General features: G+C 49.7%; 1 protein-coding gene across 3 annotated transcripts in view; it reads left to right on the forward strand.

The window, feature by feature from the left end:
* The window catches only part of OTUD7B (OTU deubiquitinase 7B), a 53,887-nt gene extending 37,375 nt beyond the window's left edge, over nt 1-16,512 (forward strand). For all 3 annotated transcript variants that reach the window (XM_079957969.1, XM_079957968.1, XM_079957967.1), the window contains exons 5-12: nt 519-620; nt 2,028-2,155; nt 3,983-4,095; nt 6,509-6,636; nt 6,995-7,144; nt 7,817-7,931; nt 8,330-8,414; nt 8,630-16,512. In XM_079957969.1, coding sequence (XP_079814095.1) covers nt 519-620; nt 2,028-2,155; nt 3,983-4,095; nt 6,509-6,636; nt 6,995-7,144; nt 7,817-7,931; nt 8,330-8,414; nt 8,630-9,976 — 2,168 coding nt within the window. In that variant the 3' untranslated portion in view covers nt 9,977-16,512. The remainder of the gene's footprint in view (nt 1-518; nt 621-2,027; nt 2,156-3,982; nt 4,096-6,508; nt 6,637-6,994; nt 7,145-7,816; nt 7,932-8,329; nt 8,415-8,629) is intronic.
* The last annotated feature ends 1,736 nt before the right edge of the window (nt 16,513-18,248 follow it).

Here is an 18,248-nt window from a genome sequence, read left to right on the forward strand (position 1 = left end):
AGGCCCTGCAAGGCAGAATATTTCCGCAAGGTGTGCCGTCCTCTGACATAACCTGCTGTTATTCCTCGGGAAGGCAGGGATGTCAGCCTGCTCCAACTCCCCGCCTCCAAATACTGTGCAGACATTTTTCCTTCTGGGTGGCAAGAAAAGGGGGCACAATCTCTGGAACCCTTTTTGAAGGTCCACAACTGTTACGGCTTCCCCTCAGATGTGGTTTCATCTGTTCTGCTGTTTTGGGGTCCTCTTCCATCCAGCGATGGAATTAGGTGCTCCTCAGACATTTACTTTTCTTGATTTTACTGCCTTATCTCTTGTAAATTGCTTTCTGGTTTTTTTTAGTGGTGTGTACATTTTATGAAACTAACAAAGCAAAAAACTGGTCTCCTGGTGCGTCAAATGTCTGGTAAACTGTGGCCGATGTTGGCGTGAGGCTTGTAGAGAGAGGCTGGGCTTGAAAATGCCCGGAACCTTGAAAAGCATGAAATAACCGCTTCCTGTTTGTTCACCTTTTTGACCAGGTCGTCTGAACTGGTGGGCCAATGTCGATCCCAGCTGCCAGCGGTTGCTCCCCTTAGCCACCACGGGCGACGGGAACTGCCTGCTCCACGCTGCATCGCTAGGTAAGACCTCCCTGCCACTAACGGGTGCATTTTAAAAGCCAGTGCGATGGGTCGCCCACACAGCGTCCCTGAGCATTCCACAGAGCCCACAAAATATTTCAGTAAATATCCCCCGCAAAGCAATCCACGATGCACACGAGGCTCTTCCTGCTTAGATCTCGTCTGCCCAGGCTGAGCCTCGCTTGCACACGCCACACAGCAGCCATTTGTGCGATGCCACGCCTTCTTGGCAGCCATTTTGTGCCCGGCGCCCACGGCACCTTCCTCAAAATTCTAAAGGTCGCTGACTCCTGGCATAGAATGAGGTATCAAGAGGCCACTTCAGATCTCCTAATACACAACTTAACTGTGTGTGTTAGCATATCTATAAACGTTTATACAAGTAAGAATGTGTGTGCATGTGTGTGTATATGCAAATATTTATTTACATTACATGCTGTATATGTATAGGTAGGCTCTATATCAGGCATCCCCAAACTTAGCCCTCCAGATGTTTTGGGTCTACAATTCCCATCATCCCTGACCACTGGTCCTGTTAGCTAGGGATGATGGGAGTTGTAGTCCCAAAACATCTGGAGGGCTGAGTTTGGGGATGCCTGCTCTATATCATACCTATATACCAGGACATAGTATACAATTGACAATTAACATTTCCAGTATCGTCGTAATGTTTTTGAGGAACGTTTGCCATCATAACGCAGAAAATGAACGTTTTCCAGGAACTCAGCTATACAGCTGCAAATAAAATATTTTACATGTGTTGTAAAGTGCAGTATACAAATGTGACACTAGATGGCGGAAGTGAGCTCAGCAAAATTCATTGCATTTTTCAAAACTTTTTTAAAAAAAGCATTTTCACAGTGTTTTTTATATGTGTGTAGATTCCACCCAGTATTGTTCGTGCTTAATGCTTTGGGGAAATAATGTAGTGTTACATTTGTCCACCTATTTGTATTTTATGAATTTACAAGTCTTGAGACATCATTTTTTTTGGGGGGGGGGAGACAACAAATAAATATAAACCTACATATTTTCAAAAGAGAGCATTAGGATTGACAGTTAACATTTTCCACAATTTTGGAGGGTAAAAGATTTTCCCCCTCATCTTATAAGGCATATGAAACGGAGAGAACAATTACAGCAACAGATGAAAATTATAAAAGATGGCAAACAAAACTATGAAATTGGCAGGTGGAATGAGTGCAGTTGCACGTGGGTTAAAATATTTAAAATCCAGGTAAAGAATAGTTGCATTAAACATTTCCAGCATTATTGTTCCTTAATGGTTTTTTTTTTGGGGGGGGGGTATTTATCCTCATGGAAGGCAAGGGGTGGGTGGAATTAACGAATAGAAAGCTTAAATACCACTTGTTTGGTTTTTAAAAAATCTCTCTTTCCTCCCTGTAGGCATGTGGGGTTTTCACGATCGGGATCTGATGCTCCGCAAAGCCCTCTATGCCCTCATGGACAAAGGGATGGAAAGGGAGGCCCTCAAGCGGCGGTGGAGGTGGCAGCAGACGCAGCAGAACAAAGAGGTGAGGCCCGATCCTGCAGGGCCCTTGTGGTTTCCTTACGACCAGCCTCCACTGGCACCCGGCACTTCCTTGGGACTGAGGTTCAGCCCAGGATCCCATTCCTATGTCTTGGAACATAGTGATGTCCACAAATCCCAAGTGGTTCTTTATGTCTTCCTTATTGTGGGAGAAAGTTCCCTGGGGGTGGGGGTAGTTCAGAAGAAGAAGAAGAAGAGTTTGGATTTGATATCCCGCCTTTCACTCCCTTTAAGGAGTCTCAAAGCGGCTAACATTCTCCTTTCCCTTCCTCCCCCACAACAAACACTCTGTGAGGTGAGTGGGGCTGAGAGACTTCAGAGAAGTGTGACTAGCCCAAGGTCACCCAGCAGCTGCATGTGGAGGAGCGGAGACACGAACCCGGTTCCCCAGATTATGAGACTACCGCTCTTAACCACTACACCACACTAGCTCTCAGTTCAGGACAGAGGTTTGCACCGAATCCCCAGTCGGCCAGACTCTATTCAGCAACACATTACAGGGCAGAGTCCAGAGAGTCTGCAAAAGTACAGTTGTACCTCGGAAGCCGAACGGAATCCGTTCTGGAAGTCCGTTCGACTTCCAGAACGTTCGGAAACCAAGGCGTGGCTTCCGATTGGCTGCAGGAAGCACCTGCAGCCAATCGGAAGCCACATCGGACATTTGGGCTCCAAAGAACGTTCACAAACCAGAACTCTCACTTCTGGGTTTGCGATGTTTGGGATACAAGGTATGACTGTATTTCCATTATAACACACGCTACACAGGCAAAATGCACGTCATCTGAGCTGCTTTCTCTCCCCCCCAACCACCACTTGCCACCCTGTCACCCCAACATATCTCACCCAAACACAGTCCTTTGAAGGACTTTGTTGTTGTTTAGTCGTTTAGTCGTGTCCAACTCTTCGTGACCCCCTGGACCAGAGCACGACAGGCACTTCTAGCTTCCACTGCCTCCCGCAGTTTGGTCAAACTCATGCTGGTAGCTTCGAGAACACTGTCCACCCATCTCGTCCTCTGTCGTCCCCTTCTCCCTGTGCCCTCCATCTTTCCCAACATCAGGGTCTTTTCCAGGGAGTCTTCTCTTCTCATGAGGTGGACAAAGTCTTGGAGCCTCAGCTTCAGGATCTGTCCTTCCAGTGAGCACTCAGGGCTGATTTCCTTCAGAATGGAGAGGTTTGATCTTCTTGCAGTCCATGGGACTCTTGAAACAACCCATTACAGTGGTACCTCAGGTTAAGTACTTAATTCATTCCAGAGGTCCTTAACCTGAAACTGTTCTTAACCTGAAGCACCACTTTAGCTAATGGGGCCTCCTCCTGCTGCTGCTGCTGCTGCCATGCTGCCAGAGCCCGATTTCTGTTCTCATCCTGAAGCAAAGTTCTTAACCCGAAGCACTATTTCTGGGTTAGTGGAGTCTGTAACCTGAGGCGTATGTAACCTGAGTTACCACTGTATTATTATTTTTTAATGGATGTGCAGAGCCCTCCTTGTACCTCACCTGGTTTTTAACTCTTAACATTCCCCCTTAACTGGCTCTTACCAGTTTTGTGGGAGGCATACATGACTGTACCCTCGCCGATAAAGGCTAACCTAAGTTGCACCTCGTTTTCCAAGCGCCGGTCATGTCCATACCAGGCTAGTTTTAGCACCGGATCCTCTCTGAGCAATCATGAAGCCCGGGACGGTTAACCTCCAGCAGCGCCCCATACCCTGCAAACTTCTTGAAAGTAGCCTCGCGTTGTGGAGAGAAGCCTCAATTTACATATCTGTTTTCCCTCTCTTCCCGTTCGTCTTCCAACCACCTTATAGTCTGGCCTGGTTTACACAGAAGAGGAATGGCAAAAGGAGTGGAATGAGCTGATCAAACTGGCCTCCAGCGAGCCACGCATGCACTACGGAACAAATGGAGGGAGCTGCGGAGGGTGAGTGGTATTTCCCTCTTCCCCACAAATCACACCCAAGATTGTTACACTGGGCTCTGCCCTTGAAGGCTCCCCAGAAACTTCAGGTGGTCCATAATGCAGGAGCAGAAATGTCAAGTCAAGTAACCTTTATTGGCATCACATAAGCAGGTGGCGCTGTGGGTTAAACCACAGAGCCTAGGACTTGCCGATCAGAAGGTCGGCGGTTTGAATCCCTGCGATGGGGTGAGCTTCCGTCGGTCCCTGCTCCTGCCAACCTAGCAGTTCGAAAGCACGTCAAAGTTCAAGTAGATAAATAGGTACTGCTCCGGTGGGAAGGTAAACGGCGTTTCTGTGTGCTGCTCTGGTTCGCCAGAAGAGGCTTAGTCATGCTGGCCACATGACCCGGAAGCTGTATGCTGGCTCCCTCAGCCAATAAAGCGAGATGAGCGCCGCAACCCCAGAGTCGGCCACAACTGGACCTAATGGTCAGGGGTCCCTTTACCTTAAGAGCATTCAGAATACATTTAAAATAGATAGGCCAGTGCAATCTCGTCACCACCCCAATGGCACAGTCACCTGCCAAAGGGCAGAAGAGGCGAGCAATCCGTCTCATCTTTCGGTTTCCAGCAAGGGCAGGATCCTGTAGCATACTTTGGTAACAGAAAAATCAAATAGAGGAACTTAGCTACTGTCTTGGTGAGCTCCTGGTCTCTCCCTTGTAATAAGAAGCCCATGACCTCCGTCTCTGGTTTCCATGTTGGAATACATAGATGGTCTAGAAACTGTTGGCGGAGATCATCATACATTTTGCATTTGAGGGCCATGTGAGCTGGAGTTTCCACCAGGTGGGCATCGCATAGGCAGACCCTATCTCCTTCTGCCAAACCCGCAAACCTACCCCAAAGGAGGTTAGAAGGATTAGAATTGAACCTAGCCAGCAAAAAAGCCCTTCTTTCTTGCGGATTAAACAAAAATTGTAAATGATTGAGATTAAATTCCAAGCAGGAATGGACGTGAGGGCGATCTCGCTGCGACATCTGTCACCCATTGATCGCCAGGGTTGATTAGGCTGTTCTGGCTGGCTAGGCGGGTGTCCCCTTCTTCCATCTCCGCTCCATGTGCGCCCCTCGCGAAGCTGCGTGCTTGGTGGAAGAGGACGACCATCCCAGATAGAAGGAGTGTACCGTTCTTCAGTCAAGGGTATACAATAGCTGCACTCCCCTGCTAGAAGAAGAATGTGTCTGTTTTGCAAGAACCACATTCAAGTGGGAGTGGATGCCATGAAATCCTACTCAATAATGATCCAGAGTAGATTCCAAAGTATAGTTAGCGGAGTAGAAACTTAAAACACGTTGCAGGATTCTCCCCAAAATAGATCAGAGGCAATTGTCTTTTATCCAGCAGAGCATTACTGCTACTGAAGGCAAATGGTCATAAATCCATTCAAGATGGGCACTGTCCATAAGAAATCCAGTTGCAGCGTTGAAAAAAAAAAAGAAATGCAGACTGACAGTGGGAACTCGATTGACAACCATTGTGAGGGTGATGACCTATTGAGAGCCCTGCACAGCTCAGGTTGGGGAGGATGATGGAAGTTTGAGTCCAGCAAGAACATCTGGAAGCCCACCTGCTTCCTCATGTCCATGGTTTACAGCCATACAGCAGTGGAGGCAAACTCGAAATCAGTGTTTCTCACACTTAGGTCTCCAGTTGCTGGACTACAACTCCCATCATCCCTAGCTAGCAGGACCACTGGTCAGGGATGATGGGGGTTGGAGTCCAACAACAGCTGGAGATCCAAGTTTGGGGAAACACTGTTCTAAACAGGATGCTTGAAATGCATTGGCATCTGGCATCGGGTCTCTAAAATCTGATCAGATCGCCTAAACTTTGGAACCCCCTGGCAGGTTTCTTCACTGTATACTTTTCAGCACCTGCCAAGAACATTTTTCTTTAGACAAGCCTACTCAGGTGTTCAGAAAACGGATGTGAGTCTTCATCTGCTCTGCAATAACAATTTCAACTTTTCAAAAGACTTAAATTGTTGTTTTTAATTGTTCTTAGCAATCATTTCGCTTTATTCCTTTTTTGTAAACCGCTTTGAGGGCTGTTACAATCAAACGCTGTGTAAATTTTTTTTACATACGGTAAATAAGTTAATGAGCAGAACAGCACTTTGGAGGCTGCTAGTTTAGAGTAGAGGTTGAGGGTACCTGTGGCCTCTCTTAGACGACCCTGTGGTCCAACTCTCATCATTTCCCCTGGCCGTTGGCCATGCCAGTGGCTGAGGCTCTCCAATCCGGCCTGCCCCCTTTCTGGTCTTCTCCCCCCATTCCCCCCAGCTGAAGCTGTTTGCATTTTTGCGTGACGCCAACCACTTCCGAGTCAAAACGTCTGACAGCGCTCCCCTTTCTCCCCCGCCACCCCGCAGTGTGGAAGGCTCCGAGGAGCCCGTGTACGAGAGCCTGGAGGAGTTCCACGTCTTCGTCCTGGCTCACGTGCTCAAGAGGCCCATCGTGGTGGTGGCGGACACCATGCTGCGAGACTCTGGAGGGGAAGGTAGGAGCAGTCGCTGTGGAGCAAACCCAGAAGGCAGACATCTCCTTGCTTCACTGAAGAGGGAGGCTGGGCGGCGGGCAACTTCTTCCACGGGCGTGGGGGTCAAACTAGATCAGGAATGAGGGGACGGCTCCAGTCGTGTCCCATACATAGAGGGACCCCCAATCCCCAGTGGAGGCAAGACCCAAGACCCTCGTGCAGAGGGGCATCGGGCAGACGCTGCTGCCAAGGGTTGCTTTGAGTTCCTGTCAGCGTTGCAGCGGACTGAAAGTTAACTCTTGCAGCCCACAACTGAGGGGTATTTCTGTATCATCAGCAGGGTGCTCAGTTCCTTCTCACTTCTCTCTCTCTCTCTTAGCATTCGCTCCCATCCCCTTTGGCGGCATTTATCTGCCCTTGGAGGTCCCCGCCAACAAGTGCCATCGCTCTCCCCTGGTCCTAGCCTACGACCAGGCCCACTTCTCTGCCCTGGTATCCATGGAGCAGAAAGAACCTCCCAAGGAACAAGGTACGTGCAGAGGGGCAGCGCTTCTAAGTTCTGCTTATGCCCGGTCGAGAAAGTGGAAGGATCAAAGTCTCCCTCCCTCTTGCACGACAGTGGAAGTCGTGGACATCCAGTGAAGCTGAATGTTGGGAGATTCAGGACAGATAAGAAAGGATTTCCCCATGCAGCACAGAGTTAAGCTGTGGAACTCACTGCCACAGGAAGATGGCCACCATTTGCCATCAAGTCTCAAGTTTGATGAGAGTGATAGGTAATCACTTCTCCAGCAAGTTATTTTAGCAACTCCTATCATGTTTCCTCCTACCTTCCTTTCCTCTAAACCAGTGGTTCTCAACCTGTGGGTCCCCAGATGCTGTTGGACTACAACTCCCATCATCCCTGACCACTGGTCATGCTGGCTAGGAATGATGGGAGTTGTAGCCCAACAACATCTGGGGACCCACACAGTCCCAAAAGCACAACCTTAACCTCAACCGAGTCAGTAACTCCATCCCAGCTCCTGTCAACCTCCTTCTGAACCCGAGTCTCCCTCGAGCTGGATGGTGCTGGGTCTGCTTCTGAAAGGAGCGAGCTTCTCAGCCTTTGCCTGGCTGCCTCTCCCCTTTGCTTTCCTGCAGCCTCCCGGCTCTTGCCTTTCCCGGCCTCTGAAAGAGCCGTTCCTTTTTTCCACCACAGCTGTGATCCCGCTCACCGACTCCGAGCACAAGCTGCTCCCAGTGCACTTTGCTGTTGACCCCGGGAAAGACTGGGAGTGGGGTAAGGACGACAACGACAATGTCAGGCTGGCCAGGTGAGTGGGAAGGGGTTGGCTTGGGGACAACAAAGGGGAGCCGCTCGGGAGGTCTGAAGAACTCAGACAACACAGTCTGAGTCTCATCCAGCAGGGCCTACGTTCTTAAGGAGTGAGCTTCTGCTGGGTGGGATGAGGAGGAGAATTGATCGGTGGAGGGGAGAGCGGTGGCAGGCTTGGAGAGTGGCTGCCTTTTTGAGGAAGGAGAGACGGCCATCTTGGAATCTGGAATTTACCTCCGGCCTGGAACGTCTCCTGTTTAATGGTTTCTGAGCGCCATGTTTTCAACTTGTGTGAGAAAGTCAGGTTCTTGGAAGTGTTTAAGAGATCCTACAGGGAGTCTTCCAGCTCTGACCTTTGACTCTGCCTTGCCTCGTCCCCCCGTTGTTTTCGTTTAGTGTGACGCTCTCGCTGGAAGCCAAGCTGCACCTACTGCACAGCTACATGAATGTAAAGTGGATCACGTTGCCTTGTGAAATGCAGGTAAGGGAAACCACCTTCCAGTTTCCAAGGAGGGCAGGTGTCCTATAATCCGATTCCTGTTCTGCTCTGGCGTGGAGGGAATGCCAGGTGCTAACAGAAGACCCCCCCCCCCCCCAAAAAAAGACGGTGAAGCAGACCCTTGCAAACTCTGCTTACCTTTCTTTCTTTCTTTCTCTCTCTCTCTCTCTCTCTCTCTCCTGCCCCACTTTCCCCAGGCGCCTCTCGCACAGCCCGAGTCGCCGACCGCTTCTGCGGGGGACGATGCCCGGTCGGCGGCTGACTCGGGTGACTCGGACAAGGAGTCCGTGTGCAGCAGCTCGGCCAGCAACAGCGGAGGCAGCAAGAGCAGCAGCAGCAAGGACAAGGACAAGGAGAAGACCAAGAAGGAGCGGGAGAAGGAGAAGGAGAAGAAGCGGGCCGACTCTGTGGCCAACAAGCTCGGCAGCTTTGGCAAGACGCTGGGCAGCAAGCTGAAGAAGAACATGGGGGGCCTGATGCACAGCCGGACGGTCAAGGGGGGCGTCAGCAATGGGCAAGGGGGTGAGACCCTGGAGAAGAAGAAGAAGAAGGGCTCTGTCAAGGTGAGGAAAGGCAGCAAGGACGAGGCGCTGTCCAGCGACTCGGCCACTCCGCCCGAGAAGCCCTGCGCGGGCAAGGCAGCTGCCGAGAAGCCGCCGGACGGCTGCAAGTACAGCAGCGACGTCCGGCTGAGTTTGAGCATCCTGCGGGCCGCCATGCAAGGGGAGCGGAAGTTCATCTTCGCCGGGCAGCTCAAGACCAGCCACCGGCACCTGTTCCAAGAGGAGATGATCCAGCGGTACCTCTCGGATGCCGAGGAGCGCTTTTCGGCGGAGCAGAAGCAGAAGGAGGCGGAGAGGAAGGCGGCCGCGGCGCTGGGCAGCGGCGGGGCGGCGGCCAAGAGGCCGGACTCAGACGGCAACCCCCTCAAAAGCGAGGAGGGCTTGCTGGGCACGGCGTACCCTCCGGGGCTCCCGCCGTATGGGCTCCAGAGCCCCGACCTGGCCGCCGTGGGGGCTAAGATGGCCGGTTTCCCATCCAGCTACTCAGGGGTCTTCACCATCCCTCGCCCCTCCATGACGGGCGGCGTGGAGGGCTCCCACCCGCCCAGCTACCAAGAGAGCCGGAGGCAGCTTGCCGGCGGACCCTGCAGCCCCCTGCCGCCCTATGCCACCTTGCCCAGGCACTGCGCGCCGGGCCGCCCTCACCCGTACCAGACCAGCCCTTCCCACCTGGGCGGGCGCTTCTCTCCCACCGAGACGGACACGCCCCCCGGCTACGTGGGGGCAGACTGCGACCCCTCTCCCTGCCCGGGCCTGCCCGCCAACGGCTTCCGGGAGTACACGGAGGCAGGCGGCTGCTCTCCGAAAGGCAGCGAGCGCAGCAAAGCCCGGCTGCTCTACAACCTCCAGCAGACGAAATGCAAACAGCCGAACTGCAGCTTTTACGGGCACCCGGAGACCGGGAACTACTGCTCCTGCTGCTACAAGGAGGAGCTGAAGCGCAAGGAAAGGGAGAGGGAGGCCTTGATACACAGGTTCTGAAGGGCCGGGCACCGGACTTCCTGGCCCCCCGGACCCACGCGATCCGTGGGCAATGCAATAACGCGTCCTCCCTTCCCCTCGCCCCTCCTTCCCCGCCTTGTCGAGGAGAAGGGCTGGCCGGTGTCAGAGGGGGCGGCAAGCTGCTGGTGGGGGGCGGGGGGCGGAAGGCTAGACCCCCCTCGCTTCCGGGGAGGGAGAGAGCATGGAGAGAGGGCAGCAAATATTGTTGGAGAGCAGAAGGGATTGGCAAAGGGTTGGAGGAATCGGGAAGGTTTGAGTTTTGCAGGTCGGAAGCCGTCAAACCGAGCAGAACTTCTAGACCAAAGCTTTGAATTCCAAGGGTAAAACATACATGGTGTTGAAGGGGGGGGGGCTTTCTCTCTATCTGCCCCCGACGTGATTTTCCTTTTTTCATTTCAAAGGGATTAAACCCGCCATCCCTACATTTCCCCCCAAGTTTGAAATCTTTTCCCCCTCTTTTTATTAAGTAATATTAACCAGCTTTTTTGATTTTTTTAAAAAAATATTTTTAGGTTTTTCTCCCACCCCTTAAAACATGGCTTTTTTTTTTAAGTCGGAAAAAGGACCTTTCCCCCTTTCTCTTGAGTCTCAACACTCCTGTTAACCTCCGCCTTGTCCAGATTCTGCCCCTCTCCTTCCCGCAATCCTCTCCGGTCTGTCGCAGCTAGCTTCGAAGCCTTTTTAGATGAGTTGGGCTTGAGATATTCTTTTTAAAAAGATATATTTTTTATTAAAACAAACAAAAAAAGGACCCTCTCTTGTAGGGAGCTGCGGGTGGGGTGGGCGGAGGGAGGGAACCATCAAGTCGCAATACTGAGTGTGTGTGTGCGTGTGATTGAGAGAGAGTTTTTTACTGTGCAAAAAAACAAAACCAAGCCTGTTCTTTAGATGGTCATACCTACTTTGGGGGTTGGGTGGGGGTGGGAATAGAAACCAGAACTTGAATTGGTGGGGACTTTGTTAAGAGCAATAAACCTCTGCAAACAACTTGAAAACCGGGAGAGATGGGACAAAAGAGAGTTATCTGGGCATCACTGTGGTTCGATTTCCACGGCCCCTCTGCAACGCCGGTTACACGTGTGTGTGCAAATTCTCTTGCCTGCAGAGAATCACTCCCTTCCCGCACGAGCTGTTTTGTTTTCTTTCGTTTTGTTTTTCTCCTAGACTACCTCTGTTCTGCTGAGTAGAAATAATCTGGCTCTCTTTTGCCGAGCCGATACTTTGACTGTGGGAATGACGAGTAAAAATACTAAAGAATTATAGATATATATTTTTAACAGGGCTCTACATTTGTGTTAGAGGGGAGGGGTGGGTAGCGGGCGGGAGGGATGTAAAAAACAGAAAACTAACTATACACTCTATACACTATATTTTTCTCGTTTTTGGGGGTGGGGGAGGGAAATGACCCCCCATTTCCCCACAAATCCCCCCCAAGCCCTTGGAAATCTATGGCGTTTTTAGAAAATTCCTCCCCCCCCCCCCCCGGTGCACCTACCGTCACTGCTGCAATGCGAATGTTTATTTCCCCAGGGTAGGGAACGGCCTTGGAAACCTCCGCCTGACATGGGTTTGAGCGGGAGCCCGCGAAAAGCGAAGAACGGGGGGCCGTAAAGTGGGCGAGAGCCAGGGTCCGGTGGGGAGGTACATCTGACTCGCTGACGAGTCTCCGAAACTATGCAATTCTTTTTCCACTCCAAAGCTGCCAGGGTAGGACCAAGAGGGATAAAGCAAGTGTACTTAAAAAAATCGGAACGACTGGGCAAAAGACGAAACAAAACTCGGGTAGTTTTCTTAGCTCCTTTGCGCTGCCTTAATGGGGACGGGGTGGAGAAAGGGGTAGTTGTCTTCATAGCTTCGTTTAGAGGATGGGGCGAAAAGAACGAGGGTGCCCATACAGACCGCCGGGCTCAGCCTGTCGAGGGCTCGGCTGCCTCCTATGAAAGGGAAGTGGGATTTTGCAGGGAGGGTCCTCTTCCCAACCCATGTGGGACGGGGGCTCTGCCCTACCTGTCCCCTTCGCTACGGTGGTGTCCACCGGCAATTTCAAATCTTCACGGATTTCAGAGTGGATGGGGTATTTTTCCCCGGTCAGTGATGGCTACGTGGAGCTAGCAGAAGACTGGAGTGGGGGGCAATAGCAGATGAATTATTGGGGCGCAGGACTCCCCGTGAGCAGTTCTCCACTCCGATGGAAGAGGCAAAGGCCTGTGCAAAAACGAGGAGCCTTTGGCTTTCCGGATGTGGCCGAACTACTCCCATCAGGGGCGGTGATGGGAGTCGTATTTCAGCGGCACCTGCGAGGCCAAAAGATATCACTCCAGGGTCAGGAGAAGGATGGAGAGCCTTCATCCCTCCAGCCAGCATAACCCTCTGTCCCTCGGTTGTGCCAGCTGACGGGAGTCGAGGGCCGCAGACATTCTTCGTCCCTTTATTTCAGGGGGTAAACAATTTGGGTGCTTGTTCCTGGGGGGTTTAGCCTGCCTAGGGCGTGGGTGGCAAGCCAGGCAACTTGGGCCTCTTCAGTGGAAACACCTGGAGAGAGAGAGAACACCCCAGGTAATTTTCGATGCCTGAAGCATCCTTTGCTAAATGACAAGAAACCCATTGAAGGAAGGCTGCCTTGAGCTCACAGCTCCATAACGCACATAGTTAAAATGAAAGGCATCGCTGCCTAGCTGGGAGGTAGCCAAATTTTCTTTGCTCGTCACACGTGTGGGCTGTGTGTGTGTGTGTGTGTGTGTGTGTGTGTGTGTTCATGTTCTTTTCCACCCCCTAAAATATCTCCCAAGTACAGGCATAGGCAAACTTGGCCCTCCAGATGTTTTGGGACTACAACTCCCATCATTCCTGACCACTGGTCCTGATAGCTACGGATGATGGGAGTTGTAGTCCCAAAACATCTGGAGGGCTGAGTTTGCCTATGCCTGCCCAAGTATATTTTCCTGGGGCTTTTGGATGAAACGGTTGCATCTGTTGTCATCTTTCTGCCCACTTTTGAGTGCTTTGGGGTTGGCCAGCGGGAGCATTCACTGAGGGTTGTGGTTGTTGTTTTTTGCAAAGTTTGATCTGTATTTAAAACAAAAACCCCTCTGAATGAATCAGGCCATTAAAGGTGGATACATGTATGTATGTAGTCTGGAAAAGGGGAATGGCGAGGTTGGAAGATAGGCTCGTGGAAGGTTTTGCAGTCATTTGGGAAAACACCCCCCCCCCCAAAAAAAGTCATTTTTTTCCTTTTAATAGTAACCCATGTTTCCCATCTGCTAGAGTATCTTAAGGCCAAAGTTAGGGTAATGTCCATTCATTTTCTCTTTGCGTTAGGACAGCATGGTTGGCACCCACCCAAGTCCTTGCTTAGACCCTCTTGAAATTAATGGACCTAAACTAGTCGACACGGATGAATTTCTAGGGGTCTACCCTGCGTAGGGCTAACAAGTGACTTACAGCCCTCCCCCCCCCCAACTCACAAATTATAATTTCTTCGCATCTCGCCTCAATGGTTAGCCACTGGTCTCTTGTGTCTGGTCTTATTTCATTAGTAATATTATTATTTCTGAAATTAGGTTGTAGTACTTTTTAAAAAATCAAGGGGAGAAATGAACTTGAAGCATTTTTGAGTTTGCTTTTTCTAAAAAAAAAAAAAAAAAGTATTTTTCTTCTGCGAACACCAGAGTGCAAACTAACGCCCAGATTCCAAAGCCTTCCCGCCTTAATGACGGCACGATGAATTCTAATTAATTAACTTTCATATACTCGGGGGGGACTCTGAATCAGTGTAGCTGTGTCTGACTGGCTTTAGTTTTTAAAAAAATAAATCAAATTTTTCTAATATTCCACCTTGTTTCCTTTATGGCGAACATCTCTTCCCACCCCAACCTCATTCTTCATTCCTTAAAAGGGAATATTTTTAAAAAAGACGTCTTATTTATTGAACTGATACAAACCCCTTCTGTTTTTTGTCCCCCCCCCTAAAAACCCATTCCCTAGGCAGCTGAAAACTACAAGGAAAATGTTTTTTTTAAAAAATAATATTTATTAAAAATTTTCAAATATAACAGAAAAAGAAAAACATCCAAATTTAAAACCTTATTTTCATTGGCATCCTTCCAGGACTTCCCCTCCCCTCCCCCTCTTGTATTCCAATTCTTTCAAATAGATTCAACAAATTCTTACCCCAAATTTTAAAATTATTATCATTGGCCCAATTTAAAAAATATTTTCCCATCCCCTAAAATCGACCTGTTCCCTTCCACGAGTTCCCCTCTTTAATATGCAATACAGATTAAAATAAACAGAAAAATAGAAAAAAGAATAAAATGTAATTTAACACCCTTTGGATTCCAAATTTCCCTCCCCCCTTTCCCGGTTGCGTTCCCAATGTCCGTCAATATCTACTGTCATCCTGGAGCTCCCACATCTAAACCACAGTCCTTCACCAGTCCGCTTTGCCGTCTTTTTATTAGTCTTTGCCGTCTTTTTGTCATCTTTGATTTCACATGTCCAATCTTGGAAGGAGTCTATCTTCCGACTTTGTCCAGTTCTTGTTATTCTTGTTGTTCTCTCTCCTCCTCTTTTTTTTTTCCCCCGCTCTCCTGCACAAATGTTCTAATTCCAAAAAGCTTCTAATTCCTCTGCAGAGGCTTTGTTATTCAGGAACAAAACATTACGTCAAGTCCCTTCCATTCTTCTATAGATAAATCTATTGTCTCCTTTAGTGTGTAAACCTCTGTAGACAAAATAGTGTTCCATTTCTGCAGTTTCCCAGGAGATAAAAAGTCCTATTCAAATTCGATGCCAACAATACTTGTAGTGTCCCACAGCTCCTCTAGAGGGATTATAGTAACTCAGTTTCCTTCCCGATCACACCCAACAGTCAAAGTAACTTATTATTCCTTGTTTTAAACAATTTATATCCAATTTGTAACAAATGTGACCAGCAAAGTCCTCGTAACAAAGTTCTCTTTTTGTTCTTCCACTTTGACAGCTCCTTTGACAGCTGTCAAAACCTCTATTTCTCCTCTCCCGGCGCTCTTACGGATCGCTCCCGGGGTTTCCGGGGGGGGGGGTTGCCTTTTAATTCACATTCCACTTTTCTCCTCCAGCCCAGTCTTATAATTTTCCATCGCGAAGTTAATAATTTTATCAAAAAAAGGTTGCACTCGATCTTAGTTGTCAAATCCTTTGCTTTAGCTCCTCTACAACAGGGGGGAGGCTGACTTCCTTTTTGCACCTCCCCCGCTTGCTCTGAATTTAAAAAGAATTTTTCCCCTTTTTTTATCCAAGTTCCAATTACTCACGGGTTATTCTTTCAAAGTCCAAATTTTCAATGGAAGAAGTCAGCGCTCTCCGTCGAATGGCATGCGGCTTCGCTCGGCAGGGGAAGCGGAGGACTCACAGCACCCCCCCCCCCTGTCACCCGCTCCGCAGCCTTTAAAAAGGCTCCTTCGCGGGTCGGGGGGGACACAAACGGTGCCCGCCAAGTCACCATGCCCATGGGTTTCAGCACCCATGGTTTTTGAGGGTCCCCGCGTCGCCGGCGCGGTAGAACCCAGCCCCTGCCGAGCTGGCTCCCTCCGGAGCTCGGAGGGAGCCCGCCATTCGGCGATGGCGCCAACCCGGAAGTCCAAGGAAAATGTTTTATGGTACACTCCACCCCCTTTTTTTACTTTGTAGAAAAGACTAGGTTGCAAGAGGGAGAGTTAAGCAGTCTGAATTTCCAAGCACCTTTTCATTTCAGAAACATACATTTTGGTGAGGTTAGGGGTTTGTGTTTGTGTATGTTTGTAAGGGGTGCGAGAAGAATGGTATGTTTGATTGTGGTCCAGCCCCCTCTGGTGGTCAGGAGTGGTTCTGCCACACCTCGGCCACATGTTTCCTACTGGGTTGTGGGAGGATTGGGGTTGGAAATTAAAACAAAAACACAGTTTTGCACGCTTTCTTGTGCAATGGAAGGAAATGGGGTGAACCCCAAGCTGTGGCTTTTGACATTTCTTATGCTAGGACATCCTCTGGACTGTCCCTCCCTTTCCGCCCCCCCCTCCCCAAATAGGTTAAAGCGGTTGGAATGAACCCAAGTACTGTCATTGCTCTAGAGGCATAAACGTTTGAAAAATATATATAAATATATACATATATATATATAGAAATATGCACAACAATACATTTTGCACAGCAAAAAAAAGAGCCTCATTGGACAACGGTTTTTAGTTTCGTTTATTCTATGCGAGCTCATTAACTCTTAAGGTTCTGTCTCAGTTTCTTTCAATTTGCTTTTTTTTTTCCTGGAGGGGAGGGGGAGATAGAATGACTGTGGGGTTTGTTTGTTTTTTGTTGTTGTTCCAAGGGATTAATTAAAAAAAATTCCAGGGTATAACTTTAACCAGCTTGTAGAGTCTCCATAGAAAGGTTTCTCTTTTATGGGTTTTATTTTTTTCTCCTGCTAGTTGTCCGAGAAGTGACCTGAATTAATTCTCCCGTTGTTGTTGACAATAAAAAAAAAACTATTTTTAAAGAAACCGCAATTTTATTTAAACATATATCAGTGTGGGCAACTTTTTATTTACTTTGCTCCTGCAGTACCTTTACTGAACGCTAGGGGTCGCTGCTGTCCGATCTCACTTAAAACAGTGTATAATTTCTGGTTGGCTTGTTTTTAATATGTTGTGAATCAGCCCGGTGACTCATAGGGAGGGATGCTGGTGTGCAGCAGAGGAGCCTCCGGGGCACAGAAAGAATCATAGAGTTGGAAGGGCCCATTAGAGTCATCTAGTCTAGTCCCCTGCATTGCATTCAAGCACTCAATGCACAAATCAGCCCTTCGGGTTTGCATATGGCGGGGAGCCTCTTAATGAGCCTGCCCTGTGACAGTCCCCTAATATATTTTCCCAAAGGGATGCGGGTGGCGCTGTGGGTTAAACCACAGAGCCTAGGGCTTGCCGATCAGAAAGTCAGCGGTTCGAATCCCCGTTACGGGGTGAGCTCCCGTTGCTCAGTCCCTGCTCCTGCCAACCTAGCAGTTCAAAAGCATGTCAAAGTGCAAGGAGATAAATAGGTACCGCTCCGGCGGGAAGGTAAACGGCATTTCCGTGCGCTGCTCTGGTTCGCCAGAAGCGGCTTAGTCATGCTGGCCCACCATCCAGTGGGTTTTGTGGGTTCTGCTTTTTCAAATTGGGGTTATAGTCGAACAAGGGATACGGGTGGCGCTGTGGTATAAACCACTGAGTCTCCTGGGCTTGCCGATCAGAAGGTTGGCAGTTCGAATCCGCACTCTGTCCCAGCTCCTGCCTACCTAGCAGTTCAAAAGCACACCAGTGCAAGTAGATAAATAGGTACCACTGCTGCGGGAAGGTAAATGGCGTTTCCGTGCGCTCTGGTTTCCGTCACGGTGTTCCGTGCACCAGTAGCGGTTTAGTCACGCTGGCCACATGACCCAGAAAGCTGTCCGTGGACAAACACCAGCTCCCTCGGCCTGAAAGCGAGATGAGTGCCGCAACCCCATAGTCGCCTTTGACTGGACTTAACCGTCCAGGGGTCCTTTACCTTTACCTTTTGATCTATATTTTCCCACCAGAGGCCAAAGATCACACGCACACACACCCAATTCAATGTATGAAAGCTGCTGGGCCAGGCTGGTGACTGAACACTGCGATGGGTCTTCCCCTCCACTAGAGGGCAGTAGGCAGCTCAGAGGCATCCTTGGTACTGTGTCCCCTGCTAAGCTTACAGCTGCTCATTCTGTCCAATGGTAGGGCCTTCCTTCATAGAAACAGCAGGTGCCCGGTCATCGGATCAGGACCTTAAACTAAGTTAGCACAAGGGTCCCGTATCTCAGGGTCGTCTACACTGAGTAGTAGCTGCTCTCAGGGTTTCATAATAATAATAATAATAATAATTAATAATTTATTATTTATACCCCGCACATCTGGCTGGGCCTCCCCAGCCACTCTGGGCGGCTTCCATAGAAACCAAAAATACAGTAAAATATCACACGTTAAAAACTTCCCTGAACAGGGCTGCCTTAAGATGTCTTCTGAATGTCAGGTACTTGTTTATCGCTTTGACATCTGCTGGAAGGGCGTTCCACAGGGCGGGCGCCACTACCGAGAAGGCCCTCTGCCTGGTTCCCTGTAGCTTTGCTTCTCGCAATGAGGGAACCGCCAGAAGGCCCTCGGCGCTGGACCTCAGCGTCCGGGCAGAATGATGGGGGTGGAGACGCTCCTTCAGGTATACTGGCCCAAGGCCGTTTAGGGCT

This window comes from Podarcis cretensis (assembly GCF_951804945.1).
Source record: "Podarcis cretensis genome assembly, chromosome: 16".
Classification (NCBI taxonomy): domain Eukaryota; kingdom Metazoa; phylum Chordata; class Lepidosauria; order Squamata; family Lacertidae; genus Podarcis; species Podarcis cretensis.